Source organism: Cyclospora cayetanensis, unplaced genomic scaffold, assembly GCF_002999335.1.
Source record: "Cyclospora cayetanensis isolate NF1_C8 unplaced genomic scaffold, CcayRef3 CcayRef3_contig_9, whole genome shotgun sequence".
Lineage (NCBI taxonomy): Eukaryota > Apicomplexa > Conoidasida > Eucoccidiorida > Eimeriidae > Cyclospora > Cyclospora cayetanensis.
The window spans coordinates 142,620-156,010 of record NW_020312763.1 but is presented as its reverse complement, the minus strand read 5'-3'; the positions used below and the strand labels follow the sequence as shown (position 1 = coordinate 156,010).

At 50.4% G+C, this 13,391-nt stretch overlaps 2 protein-coding genes across 2 annotated transcripts; one reads left to right on the top strand and one right to left on the bottom strand.

The window, feature by feature from the left end:
* The first annotated feature begins 739 nt into the window (after positions 1-739).
* Positions 740-4,237, top strand: LOC113146998. The gene is made up of 6 exons (XM_026336019.1): positions 740-949; positions 1,077-1,200; positions 1,346-1,429; positions 1,697-1,761; positions 1,884-3,611; positions 3,821-4,237. Exons 1-6 carry the CDS (start codon positions 740-742, stop codon positions 4,235-4,237), a joined length of 2,628 nt encoding a protein of 875 aa, XP_026191804.1.
* A 1,758-nt stretch (positions 4,238-5,995) lies between these two features.
* LOC34621789 lies at positions 5,996-7,755 on the bottom strand. The gene is made up of 4 exons (XM_026336018.1): positions 7,058-7,755; positions 6,839-6,896; positions 6,482-6,629; positions 5,996-6,105 (listed from the first exon to the last, which is right to left on the bottom strand). Exons 1-4 carry the CDS (start codon positions 7,753-7,755, stop codon positions 5,996-5,998), a joined length of 1,014 nt encoding a protein of 337 aa, XP_026191803.1.
* Positions 7,756-13,391: the final 5,636 nt, after the last annotated feature.

Here is a 13,391-nt window from a genome sequence, read left to right as displayed (position 1 = left end):
CTTCCCATCTTCAACCCGACCTTCAACGTCGCTGGCTACCGCTACTGCGCTTAAAGCTCACTATTAGTCCAAGCGTTCCCTTGAATATCCCTGTCATAATCAAAGCCTCTTTAAGATGCGAATCTGTTGCAATTCAAAATATCGGGAAAATTCCGCGTTGTATTCCACTTCGCACAGCACTATCAGACTCCAGATGCCGGCAGCGTAAATCGCCTGGGCCGCAGCTGCACCTTGCATTAAAAGACAAGAAGGTTGAAACATGCATCTCCTGATTTTCTTTGAAGCTGCATCAGTTGGCACAGCTGGCTAAAAGGGGAAAGAACAGGGCTCACCGATCCTTGAGCGCAATGGTAAGTGCCCGTGGCCATGGTTTGTTCGGTACCTTTGGGCTTCCACAATAGCCTTCTCATGCATTTGCCCTCTATATGTCTTCTTCAGCGATATGTAATGGATATTGCTTGTGATGCTGAATTAACGGTGTACATCATTAGAACCCTTGAGGATTGCCCAGCACTGTATGTCAACACTTTTACGGTGGGCGGCCATACATGGTGGTAAGCATGCTTGGTCATTCCACTAGCTGAAGTAAATCTTTAAATTTTAATGACGTGCGCTCCGTCTGAATTGAATGGAGCCATCTCAGGGTGGCAAGTGTCGTCTTACTGAGGCCACTACTGCACGAGACCGAATCATTCTGCTCTAAGACTTCAGTGCGCTTTAAAAATCTAATTGCTTACAGATGGTACACTCGATATCGAATACCCCATGTGCCATTGCGTTTCTTCGTGGGCCACAAGTTCTATATCAGCTTGAACACCCTTTGCTACACCTTGGTAGAGCGCGTACCTGCGATATCAACATTCGAAGCGGCAGTATTTCTCGCTTTCATGCCGCACTCGACTTAACGGGCTTGCAAAACATAGGCACTTGTAAGCATCTGGGCCCCAAAGTGCGCGTACTCATTTAAAGGGTTCAATCCGTTGGCAAACCCTACATTATCCGCGCGCTGCTAAAATCAGAGTAACCCAACATTACTAAACTAAGAGGATCCACGCAATAGGTACATGTCTGTGTAGACTTTGGCTCCTGAATTGTTACCTCTTGTGTGCGTGGAAGGCGATGCTCGTGCTCCTAAAGTTTATCAGCGGGAGGGCAGCTTCTTTGGAAGGGCATTCGTTAAGGACTTGGCGTCCTTAAACGGTAATGGCACCCATCAAATTATAAATTAAATAACACGGTACTCTGAGTGTCTCGTCTTCACAGTACAGACACCGGGGAAGACTAAAGATGATGATGAATATGCGCTGCTCTGAATGACTGCCTTCTGCGCCGGGGCTGGCCATAGGGACATGGCTAAACAAACGCCGGCTGGAGCCGCACGTTTGGTACCCACTGGAAAACGGAGATGCAATTACTTTCTCTTCATCCGGTACGCAGCTACTGCAGCTGCACCCACATGTACTGATCTTGACCGATGCACGCACACCTGCTGCCCGACCAAAATGCTTCACAAGCAGTAGCGATGAGATACTTTACATCTGGTCTGGCATTCTCCTCCAAATAAGTGCTTGTCTTTGCAATCGTGAACTAACAACCTGTGCACAAAGGAACGAGCAAGCACACACTGGTTTGGTTTATCGCTCACAGTCCCTTTAAACAGGACTGCTCATATTAGCATCGGTTTTGTTGCATTTAGAGGAGGGGTATCTAGTATTTGAGATTCCCGAAGGTCAAGGCCACTCGCGTACTACAGAACTAAAGGTGAGCTCTTGGGAATAATTTTAAACACTTTTTGTCTGTCTCACAAAAGTTGCTGTACATAAGGAAGGCGAGAGCATCATATGCATACGCTTTCGGCCAAGGTATGTCACTGACAGACCGAGGAAGAATGCGGCACAGCCCATCAAAACTGCAAATCACTGATCGTTCCAGGACGTGAACGAGAATTGTCACAAAACATCGGTCAAGATAAGGACAATCCAAGAGAATGCATTTCGCCTCGAACCTCTAGGTGCCCGACGCAGCATGTTTCCCCCCCCCCTGCTTCCAGCAGGAAAGCGCGCAAAACCCCCAACAAAGTCGCTTTTTCTTCAAAAAGCATTCCCATAAAGACTGCAGCTATTAAAGAGGGTCACGCGATCCGGGAAGAGACAACTGATCCAAACGGAACGCGTGCTACGTGTCCAAATGTTGCCAGCAACCGGGAGTTTGAGTCTACAGAGAGCAACATTAAGGCACAGGCTTGCCCGCGCTTACCCGCACCTATTTTCTCTTCCCTTAGTCCTGGGGGGCCACGCACGAATGAACGTGTGCTTCGTGGAGCTTCGCAAGCTAGCGGCAAACAGCTCCAACGAGCCAAGGAAACCGAGGAGGTGTCTTCTGAGAAAAGATTCGCTGTTAGCACGAAATGTACTGGGGACTTGTCATGTTGTTTCAGCAGCTTCGGCAACGAGGGCGGCGACGACCAACCCCTAAACACCGCGGGGATTCGCAACGTAGCCTCTTACCATCAACAGTACCGGTGCACAGGTGTCGCTTTGCCGGAGGACACTCTTCCTAATTTTAAAACGAGTATGGATGCTTTGAGCAGGTTCCGCACAGATGCTCATGAGATCCCTTTCGCTCGCTGTCCACATACGAAAGCTGCATTACTTGGTTCACCAAAACATAAGCACACCGCAGATCCCCATGTACAAAAGACCTCCCGCGAGACGCAGCATACTCCTGCATTAGGAATAAGCTGTTCTTCATGCGGATGCACGCCAAGCTTGCTTGGTCACGGCTCTTGCCATTCCTGCAACGGTGAAAAGCTGCATATACCTCCTCACGTGTCGAACTCTAGGGCCTCTTGCAGGGCTTGCCATGTTCCGAAAGTCTCTCAGCCACACAGCAGGGACAGAATCGAGAGTCGAGGCCTGGCGAACCAGTGCACAAGGCTTGCTTGTAGGGGCACCTTCAATTGCTCCTGTGCAAATATTCACTGGGCACGACGAGCTTTGCCGAGTTTTGGCGCCTCCACTATTGCCCCTGTAGGGCTGCAACAGCAGCCTTCCCAAAACGAAGGATGCATCACTTTCGATGCGGTGAAATCAGCTCCAACAAACCTCGAGTCACGCTCCTTGCCAATATATACCTTCGACTGCAGCAGTCATTGTACATACAGTTGCAGTCCGCGAAGGAATGCGTCTGGATATTTTCCGGAGCTTATTTCGCTCCCCGATTCAGATCCCACTGTGCCCATTGCTACACGTAGCCTTCATTCCTACTTTCCATCTCCATTTGTAGCTTGCCCCTCTGCAGCCCACTATAGTAAAAGTAGACAGGTAGCAGCCCGTGGGCCTTTGCTCCAACCTATATTGCAACGAGCAGGGAAACCAGCTGGCCTTCCTGGCTGGAGTCCGCAACCAGTGGCCCGTCAGGCTGCTTCCAGGATCTTCTTGGGGGGGTTATATGCAGAATCCCACTCGAGATATCAACGTGAAGCGGAGAAAGCCAGCCCCTATGTACGTCCAGAGCAGACACAAGAACAACTGTCTGCTGTGCTTACCAGAAGCCTTAGAAGAGGGCCAGCAGCTTTCAGCACCGTCAGACTGGCGGACGAGATAAGCTTGGTAAGGAACCTTTGAAATCCCCCCAGTGCCTGCTATAGGCTTCTCTCCCACACTGCCGGCACTCTTGCCTCTTCACTACCCTTGAAAAAAGTACACTCCAGGGGAGACACAGCTGCAGCATAATGCTTCCGTTCCTCCATTATCTAAAGGCCCCCCATTCGGAATATTGCGGGCCTCGAAGACAAATTGCATAGAACGTGCCATGACAGTTCAGCGCAGCTAAGCTGTCAGAAAACCCTCGGACACATGCAAAAAAGTGTACCTCAGCTTGTGGGACTGCTGGCATCCAGGTACAGCCAAAAAAGAATAGCAGAAGCTCCAACGCCCCTTCGTCAACCAACCCTGCTTGCAGCCTAAAACCCCTGTTATCGTATGAGACCGACACAATTCAACATCAAACCACGGCTGACGGCAAAGTTTCAGCGGCAGCAGCAGCTTGCAGTCTATTGCGAGGCTCGGTACTGTCTAAGTGTCCGCAAGGCAGGTCGACTACGGCGGAACGAACCCTAGAGATCCAACAGATGGCAATCGGACAGCAGGACCCCCGCGAAAAGCAGGCATCTAGACTCAATCCAATTGGGTGCCGGTCAAGAACCCCAGGGTGCTCATCTACCTTTGCTATGTAAAATTGAGTTCCAAACGAAAGTGTTACTAAAGGCATGACAAACAACTGTAGAACACAATAGCACAGAATTCATCCACCAACCTTCTGGTCGTACGGAAGATCTTACAATGGAACAAGGCATAGAGTTATAGGTGGCCTGAATTTGATGAGTAATTCAATAATCTTGTGTTTGTTTTGCATCAGATACGCCATGGTTAGCGAAAAGAAAGCCAGTACACCGATGAACAGTTGTGTTGACTCAAAGAAAAGCTCTGCAGCATGCATTCATGCACTTGAGTGGTTCGCTGATCCCGCCGCTGCGGCCACACCAGCGAAAACAGCAAAATGCGTAGACGCACTGGCTAACGCAGTCGCTGGCCAAGTAAGCGTTCCCTTATCTTTTTATAAACTACGCCACGAAAGAGTCAGTTGCCTCTTCGGAAAAGAGGGAATTTTTACCAGGGGTGAAGAACATTCGCACCCACTACTTGGCAACGAGTTTCCTTCCATTGCTGTCCTCTCAGGTTGCTGCTCACCTGCAAGCAGCTACGGAGGCTACTGGCGTAGCAGTGAGAGGCGCATCTTCTCTAGACTTCTGTGGAGGCGCCATCAAGCCTACTTTGCCTCTAAAGGCATGCGGGCAAAATCCGATGTCCTTCGCCGCTGAAAGACATAACAAGCAAGCCCGATTCCTACAGATATCTGTTGCCGACGACAGCCCTTTACACCGATATGAAAATGTCTCGAAAGGATGCTTCTCAGAGCGAGAACAGCAGCTGTTAAACTGCATGGCGGCCTCGTTTGCGGCTGTACAAATGTAGCTTCGATTTAAAACCCGTTTCCTCAAGGCTTTTAGGGAACCACACGTAATGCTGAATGCGCATCGCCCAATCCGCTTAACCTTACTACAAAGAATGTGCATCTGAGGCTATTTTGTGCAGTAGAGCAGCTGCACTAAGCCCCTCTCGCGTAGGTAGGCTTGCAATCTTGAGAGCCGCAGGCTCAAGTGGATGGGCAACTTCGATCTACCCTGCTTCGCAGTGACAGGCCCCCACTCTAATTCAGTCAGTACAAAGAGACAGGCACACGCTTCGAAATGTAAAGGCGAAGAATGCACTACCTTTTCCGTCCTGAATATCAACCGCGTTGGTTGGACTGTACGCTGTCGCTTCTGCGCCTTCCACTTATCACAAAAGCCTGGCATGCTGTGTAACCTGATAGGAGTAGGTTTATCAAAGCCTTCACTGCCATGTGCTTAGAGTAAGACCACGATGCATTTGCATGCGAATATATAGACTCCTGAGAATTAACATGCTGTAGATCACACGCCCTCCTTTGGCCGGAACGCCGCAACTCTGCAGCTCTAGATACGGCACTGCAGCCACTTAGAAGGAAGAACTGGCGCTGCCTCTTCCCCAAAGCGAATACGGACTACGGGGTAGCCGCGTAATAATTCTCATCATAATATGCAAATGCGTCGATGATAAACTTCCTGCAGCATCAACTGGTGGCAAAAACACACAGAATATAAACTTCCCTGGCAGCGATAAAAGATGAGGTGGACAACTCCGAAATTCGAGTACTCCCATGTAATGCACACTTGAAGTCGCCGAAATTGCGTAGTGGGCGGTAAGTGCTGACAGCAAAGTCCATAGTGGCTTTGCATCAGCATTTCTCCCTTCTACCCTTAACAAAGGGATGGGACTCCCACAAGCCAAAAGTATCACTGCTGTTCATCAGCAGTGCAAATATACCTGTAGTTTAAAAGTTGGCGCAGCGTTTATCGCCGCATACACGTTGGGAACGGCTCAGCAACTTGGAATGCCTGACTCGCCAACACAGCTGCCGCCGTCGCCAAGGACTGTTTTTCTACGATCCAGCTTCCCATTGCTTCGCAGGACATATGAGAAGCACAGGTTCTTCTGACATATGATGCTAGAGTCTTAAGTTGTGTTCTTTGGGGGTTCGCCTCCTACGTGGCATCTTTACATTTACACCTCACAAGAAGCTGCAGTGCACTGCGCTTGAGAAATAATGGATGCCATCGAGACAGCAGTGATCATTTGGAGTCAGTAGGAGCCTTATCCTTCAAATGATTTCTCTAAGAAACAGAATACAGCCACAAGCAGAGCGACAGCTAGCCATGGGAACTGCACGTAAGTGCGTACTTCCGTGTCAGTCCGGGAAAAACAGAATGCAGCAGCAAAAAATTGTCTTCGCGTATGGTGCTACTCAGAACAGAGAACGACGCAGCTGTCGATAAAGCCTTTTAAAAGTAGGCTTACAATTTCGGACAAATGACCGTATTGACGCGTGTTCAAGATAAAAAATGGAAATCCTCTAGCGTGATACTTTGAATTGATGTGACTCCAAATTGCATTTTTATGGCGGTGGCCCTCAACCATTACAATTACCTGAATGCGATTTGCACACAAGCTGACAGGCGTGAAAGCATGGAGCCTTGCTGGAAACCCTTTAGCTTAGTGTGCCACATGTGGAAATTTGTTTTATAAATAAGCGTCAATTTTCTACCTCAGCTGCTAGCTGAGGTATTTTACAAAGAGGAAGCAGCCCAAAATGCAGGCAACAAGTCCAGCATATACTCCACGACTGCCTGCCTTACCGGCTCCATTCCAGCCTTTTTCAACTCTCTGATGCCAATGCCGCAGTACTTGCACGTACTACGCTCAAACCAGCAGACTACACAAGTGAATGGTAGAATAAAACGGAATTCCACGAACACACAGCCATGAAAACAGTGCATATTTCACAACACACGCATACGCTTGAACGCCTAATAGCAGTGCACTTGAATAAATGCTCACTAAAGTTTACAACCCACCGAATAACAAAAGCGAGTGGCTTCCCGCCTGCCAGCAGCTCCTGAATTGCATTGGGGATTTCCGTGCGGTCCTTAACGTCTGCGAACGGATCGGGCACATCGCCGACGTAGTTCATCAGCTCCCATGTGATCTTTCCTGCCATCGCGATGATCAACATGAACAGACCCACTTTAATAAGACGACTGAGCAGGTGCCAAGTAACGCTAGACTTTTGTTTCCGCCTGCTGCATATCTCTTCTCCCTTGTTCGCAAACATGTACACGACCTTATCAGCAGAACCCCTCTCTGCAATGGGGCGGCCAAGTGCACCCACGGAATGAGAAGTGAAACTCCCTTCATCAGCTCTAACCATTGGTTCATGGTCTAACACTTGTACTGCTTGATCAGCCGTTCCCCCGACTCCCGGATTCCGATCAGCACTAGCATAGCTTTGAACTGACCACAAAAAGACTAAATGTGCGAAGAAACGCACAGGGCCGGGGCCGTAACCGCCGGGAGCTCTACTCCCTACCCTCATGGTAGCGAAGCGCTGATCGATGAGGTAGTGCCTCAATGCAACCAAAAGCAATAACCGAACTGCTACACGTACGAAATACTCGGTAAATTGGTCAAACCCAGAAGAGGGGGGTCCACATTTCAAAGTGATCGTGCCTATTTCGCGGCTGACCGACTGTGAGCCGTTTAGGCGTCGTGGCATGGCCCACTATAGCTCCACTGTCTACCCACGTCTGCCTGTTTGCATGCATGGTGCCAGATACGGTAACAATTCACAGAAGAAACGCACTCCAGAGGCGCATTGTAGCTGTAATCGAATCCATTTCCTCAGGACGAAAATCCAGTTGTCGTTTCCCGCAGGACACCCTGCGGCTCGATGCACGCCCTTGATGCTACCCCTCCCACCTATAATAATGGAGAACGAAATAAAAATTGAGTCACACTGAGTTCCAGTTGATCATTCGCCGTCCTACTTACAAATCAGGGGTCTTTAAGTAGAATCACTTCACAGTGGACGCGTAGGAGCACCCTGTCCAAAGGCATATGTTTCAAATGTAAGGGCTATACAGGCGAAAAGAGGGGCTCTCCTGTTATGAAGAAAAGCGTCCTATGAGAGAATAGTTGCCAGAACCAAGGGAACAAGTACGTTAATGCTTCAATTCCTCTACTTCCACAGAAAACCCTATGGCGAAGTCCGTACACACACATACACACACATCTTAAGTGAATGCGGTGTGATGCCGGCCCACACTACCAGTTGCTTCATTTTAGATGCTTCCGGCCGTAAAACTCCAAAATGTTCTGCCTGAGCCTTCACATCCGCGAGAATCCCACAACATAGCTACACGGTAGCTAGTTCAAGAAAGTTTACACGGAAAAGGTACCGCCTAGTGGAGTGCCACAGTCCCGCACATACAGCATATATAAACTTGCCGCTGTCATATTTCGGCGTGCTGATATGATAGGGGTAGACGTGTTCTCCGCTTCTCCAATGGCTTTCGCCCTCCAAAGCCAAGCCGTGAAGGAATTCAAGGGCATGGCAACACCAAACTCCTTATACCGTCCCTCAATGCTGCCTGGATCTCAGGAAAGTTAGTGTTACTGAGATATAGACAATTGAGGTGTAAACAGTTGCATCTCGTTTGTTCTAAAATGGTTCAGTACGGCAAACCGCTTAAACATGCACAATGCGGTAGCCGTGGCAGTAAAAATGGCCCTCCTTGAGATGTCTAGAAAAGACAGCTATTGCTGTATACAATATACGTGCATGATACAATGCGCAAATACCCCTTCCCTCTCTGAGCTTGGGGCATCGGACTCAGGTCATAGCCACACCGATACTAGCCCTCCGGCTCTAGTATATGTAGTTGTGAACGCACACTAGTACAAGGTAGACTGTTTAGGCCTGAGGTAGCCCGTAACCGTAGTCGCGCAATCTATGTGCAAAATACAATGCGCAAATATCTTTGCCTTCTCGAAGCCTGCGTGGCTAAAAGCCGCAATTGTGATGCCCAAGGAGCGGGCGAGCAAATGTAAAAGTGTTTCAAACACTTACCTCGTTCCGTGTGGAAAGGACAGAGATTGCCGCGGAGAAAATATTCTATCGCCATCGTCGTACTTCACAATGGCCTTCACTGCACCAATAAGAACTACAAGCCACTCAACATAAAAAGCCCGAACCTTCAGCCTTAAACAATAGCCAGCTATAAGCATACACGTGTAGAAAAACCGAGCCACACGTGGATGCTGAAGTAGAAGTGGTCTCTCAGTAAAAAACGTGGATCTAGAAGGTACGGAAAATGGCATCTTTTGAAGTTTCCAAACAATAGCTAAAGTATCGCAAGAATATTGTAGAACTGCATGGTGATTTACTGGCATCCTTATTAGGTCAAGTAGCTAACTTAAGTGAAGCTACGAATTATAGTGCGCTGCCTGTTCTGTGGAGCCTGATGTGTGGACCGAGGCAGCCACCACCGGACTTCGTGAATTTACACTCTTCCCCAGCGATGTACTTACCCTTCTACTGACAAGCAGGCTGAATGCGCTTGCTCTTTCGTAGACCGTGGGGTGCTGATTACTGGAAACTTAACTTTGAGTGTGGGAGACTGAATGGGCTCGTTAGAGTGGCGACGAAAGGTATTCTCTTAGAGGTTCCAGGGCACTGTTTTCTCGTGTTTGCTACGAGCCTTTGAACTGGCATCCTATGGAGAGCAGAGGCATTCTGCTAGCTTGTGCGCCTCACGTTACACGGTTCGAATAGGGTAATGCAGACAAGATAAGCGCTCGAATTTGTAGACTGTCTCCAACGAAAACCGCAAAAATGTTAGAACTTTGAGAAGCACAAGTAGTTTAGAATCAATTCAAAAGATCAGACAAAGATTTAAACCCGTATGGGGAAGAGAGTGGGAACCCCAGGAAGAACTGAACATTTACCTACTTCACAGCCACTACTTCGACGTCTGTGCTACCTGGGACCCCCTAAACTAGTCATTTATAAGCTGTTATTACTGACATGTGGCCCTACGTCAACAACAGACTACGGCTGACGTCTCCTCTGTGGGGTTTCGATGCCCTGAGTGTCGTCTGAGAGAAGATAGTGGTATTCCTTCATACCTAAGCACCCCTACCGGAGGGCTGTTTCGCAGTGGGCACCTTCTTGGCGTGGAAGAAACAGCCCTCTAAAACAGCCGACCTTGTCGTAGCTGAACTTCCAGTTTCAAGCTCCCAACTCTGGCGCTCAAACTGTGGCAGCAAGCGGGGCCGGATTCATTAGATGAAAACCGAAAGATCTGCCGTTCCAGGAGGTGTGCATCACACCGAGGTTACCGCCTTGTTTCGATGGTAGCTGCTGCAGATAGAGCTGGCACTCGCATGTTGGGTTTCCTGAGGCCCTGTGAATCTGAGATGGAATTACGTACATGGAGAGCAGTCCACTTTCGCAGTTCGACGGGGTGCGCCGTGCTGGTACCATCCCGACAACCTGGGCAGCCTTTCCTCTGCTTCATTTTTGCATTTTCGCCTTTAAAGAGCTAGGACAGATCGTTTCGAAGATTAAAGGAGGTCGAACCGAAGGGCTCTTCCGACGAAGTGGTGCCTTGCTTTACTGCAACACACTTTTAGGGGCAAGGGTAACGGCAAGAACAGCTCATAGGACTTTTCCTCCCTCCCGATGTAATGGTCGGTAGAGACAGAGGCGAAGCGCTAGGTCCAGAAGAAAAGGGGGAAGCTCCTGTCCCCCTTTGGCACGTAGGGGCGACGGCGACTCACCCTGGAGACGTCCAAGGCTCAAACTCAGGTAAAATACGGCGCTCAGAAATAGACACTACACAAAAGGTCAAGCAGCATGAGGCCACTGCCAATCAGAAAGACTGAAACAGAGACAACCAGGGAGCAGGTGCAAGAAGAGCCAGAGAAAAGCAAACGCCCGTGTTGACGGGACTGGGGGTCCAAACGGAGGCTGCGGTCTTTTGGGGAAGCGCAGCTTCTTAGCCCGAAAATGCCTCATTAGACGAGCTACGGAGCTGTCGTGGCATAGCGACTTTTTACTGCACGGGGAAGGAGGGTGCGCAACGGAACCGTTCTCCCCTGGCTACGCATCTACGCTGTATTCACGGCCTTTTTAGGGAGTCCCAGGTGTTTGAGGTACTGCCTGAATCTTGATCAGTCGCATCGATAACCGGGGGGAAGAAGAACATCTTGACCGCTTGTCTGCTTTGATGGACTCGGCCACAGCAGCCGGTGCATCTGAAGCCCTGCCTTATCAAAGGATCACATTTCTCGACGGTGCTCTGCCTTCCTCGACTTCCAGCATATGTGTAACCCCCCCGCGCGTAGCTCACTGACTCTGGAAGCGCAGAAGAACCCAACAGTAGCAGGCAACTCGTTTTCTCGTCTGCCGTCTTCCGTCCTTGTCCACGCGTGTGCAGGCTTCACGAACTGCCACCGTTTCGGCGGTGCGCAGAGGCGGAGCATTTTTTCTGCCCTCATAAGTTCTACCGGCTGTTCCCACTCCTTTGCAGCTGTGCCTCCTTTCAAACGCTCTCAAGCTGCCCTTCGTGTCTGGTCAAAAACCCACGCAAGCGGCGACGAATCAGGAAGTTGTGCTCAAAAGGGCGGATCCCTGAATCCCAGTAGCTAGTTCATCGAAGGCATGCAGGCACCGTGAACCGGAATAAATCATGACTCGTACCGGCAGCAGCACGCCCGACCTGCGTTCTGGATAAAAAAACAAGTATGCATCGCAGAGCAAATTTTTTTGACAGATAGACGCACTCGGCTCTCTCGTTACGAGGCAGAAATGCAGAAACATCCCATTTTTTGCAACCGCCAGTGGTCAGCGGTAATAATACCGCATTTTTCTGGGAAATTTTCACAACTACACACTCTTGAACCTTGCCGCCAACGGCAGACGCGAAAGGCCTGGGCTGCGTGGCTCCTGGCGCTTTTGCGCTTTTAGAGGGGGACTTGCACGGAAAGCGTGCGCAAGGGAATGAAACGCGAGAGCTGAAATGCTACGAGCGCAGGGACGCCAGCACATCCGCTCAGCTCTGGCGCATGCACAAGTCGAAGTCGGGAGGTGGATAGGACGATTCGACCCGGGAAAACGCGCCGAGGAAGGCGTGTCGCCGGGCTTGTCAGTCGCGAGAGTACAACACTTGGAGGGAGAGTATCATCGCGCGGATCGGTGGGAATGCCACAACATGCGGCCGCCAGGTCGTCAAGTCACATCTTAGGCGGGTATTTGCGAGGCTCAGTGGTGCTGCTGCAGCAACACCGAGGAACTTGCAAGCCTGCAATCTCCTATTTCTAAATTACGAGCTGTAGATCTTACAGCGCCTGCGGCCAGGCCAGGGCGTCCCAGATGAGCTTTCACTGCCTCGACATGACTCATTCTACGCAGATTTGTGCTAATTGCAAGACTTCTATGAGCCTGCCCAAGCTTGCAGGAGAATGGCTTTAACTTGCGAAAGCAAAGCCAGAAAAAGACTACACATCTGGATTACCCATACCCTGCCAACAAACAAAAGGAGGACCCCCGTTGGAGTCCTCCTGGATTCGCGCTCAGAATCCCTTTGCCCTAGGCCAGCAGTAAAGGGTGTCTTTGATGCTAGAACCACTTAGGCTGCCGTCAAAACCAACCGCTTCCCCAAAAAGCGCAGCACATGCCACGGCAGACCCGAAGCATCGCTCGGTGGTTTCGAGCTACTAATGGTACCTCCTCAGGCTTGCTTGCGGGGAGCGCAGGGGGGGGGGCTCGCCTTGACTGCGACTGGAGGTGTGCAGAAACAAGCAAACACAAAGGCGAGCATTCCAAGCATAGCGAGGCTGCAAAGCATGGATTCACTGGTGGTGCCTGCGGTTATTAGCTTTTCTCGTTCGCATCATGGGGGGGCGCTCTTCGCGAAACTCCCAAAGCAGCTAGCAGCGCTTGCGCCTTCACATCCAAGCGATGCGGCTGCTGCCGTGCATGCGCCTCCGTTTTCTCCGGCCGACCTTCTGCCTGACTGGACATGCCAGCCTGCTGCGGTAGATGCCCACGCCTTAGCGCCAAAGCAGGGGGTTGCGCGTTGCTCTGCTGGAGGCAGTGGTCCTTTGCCTCCGAGCGTTTGTGCGCATGCGCGCTTTGATGCAGCTGAGCTGAGGGCTGCTGAGCCGAGAAAGCTACGGGGGAGACAGCGCCTTCCCTATCTAGACGAGCTAGCGGGCTTCCTGCAGCGCAGCTAGCCGACTCCCGCGACAGCGTCAGGCATTGGCGGTTTGTACGGCTATCCTGCTGTTCATGGACATGCGAACCACTGTCGAGAGATGATTGGGCAAATTCCAGCGGCTGCTGGGGTG

Excerpts from the sequence above, each read along its gene's own strand:
- LOC34621789 (XM_026336018.1), bottom strand. The coding sequence starts at position 7,755 with ATGCCACGACGCCTAAACGGCTCACAGTCGGTCAGCCGCGAAATAGGC. Across the intron at positions 6,897-7,057 it reads CCACTCGCTTTTGTTATTCG|TACGTGCAAGTACTGCGGCA; the intron begins GTGGGTTGTAAA and ends GTTTGAGCGTAG. Across the intron at positions 6,630-6,838 it reads AAAAGGCTGGAATGGAGCCG|GTAATTGTAATGGTTGAGGG; the intron begins GTAAGGCAGGCA and ends AATCGCATTCAG.
- LOC113146998 (XM_026336019.1), top strand. The coding sequence starts at position 740 with ATGGTACACTCGATATCGAATACCCCATGTGCCATTGCGTTTCTTCGT. Across the intron at positions 950-1,076 it reads GTAAGCATCTGGGCCCCAAA|ACTTTGGCTCCTGAATTGTT; the intron begins GTGCGCGTACTC and ends ATGTCTGTGTAG. Across the intron at positions 3,612-3,820 it reads TGGCGGACGAGATAAGCTTG|TTCAGCGCAGCTAAGCTGTC; the intron begins GTAAGGAACCTT and ends GTGCCATGACAG.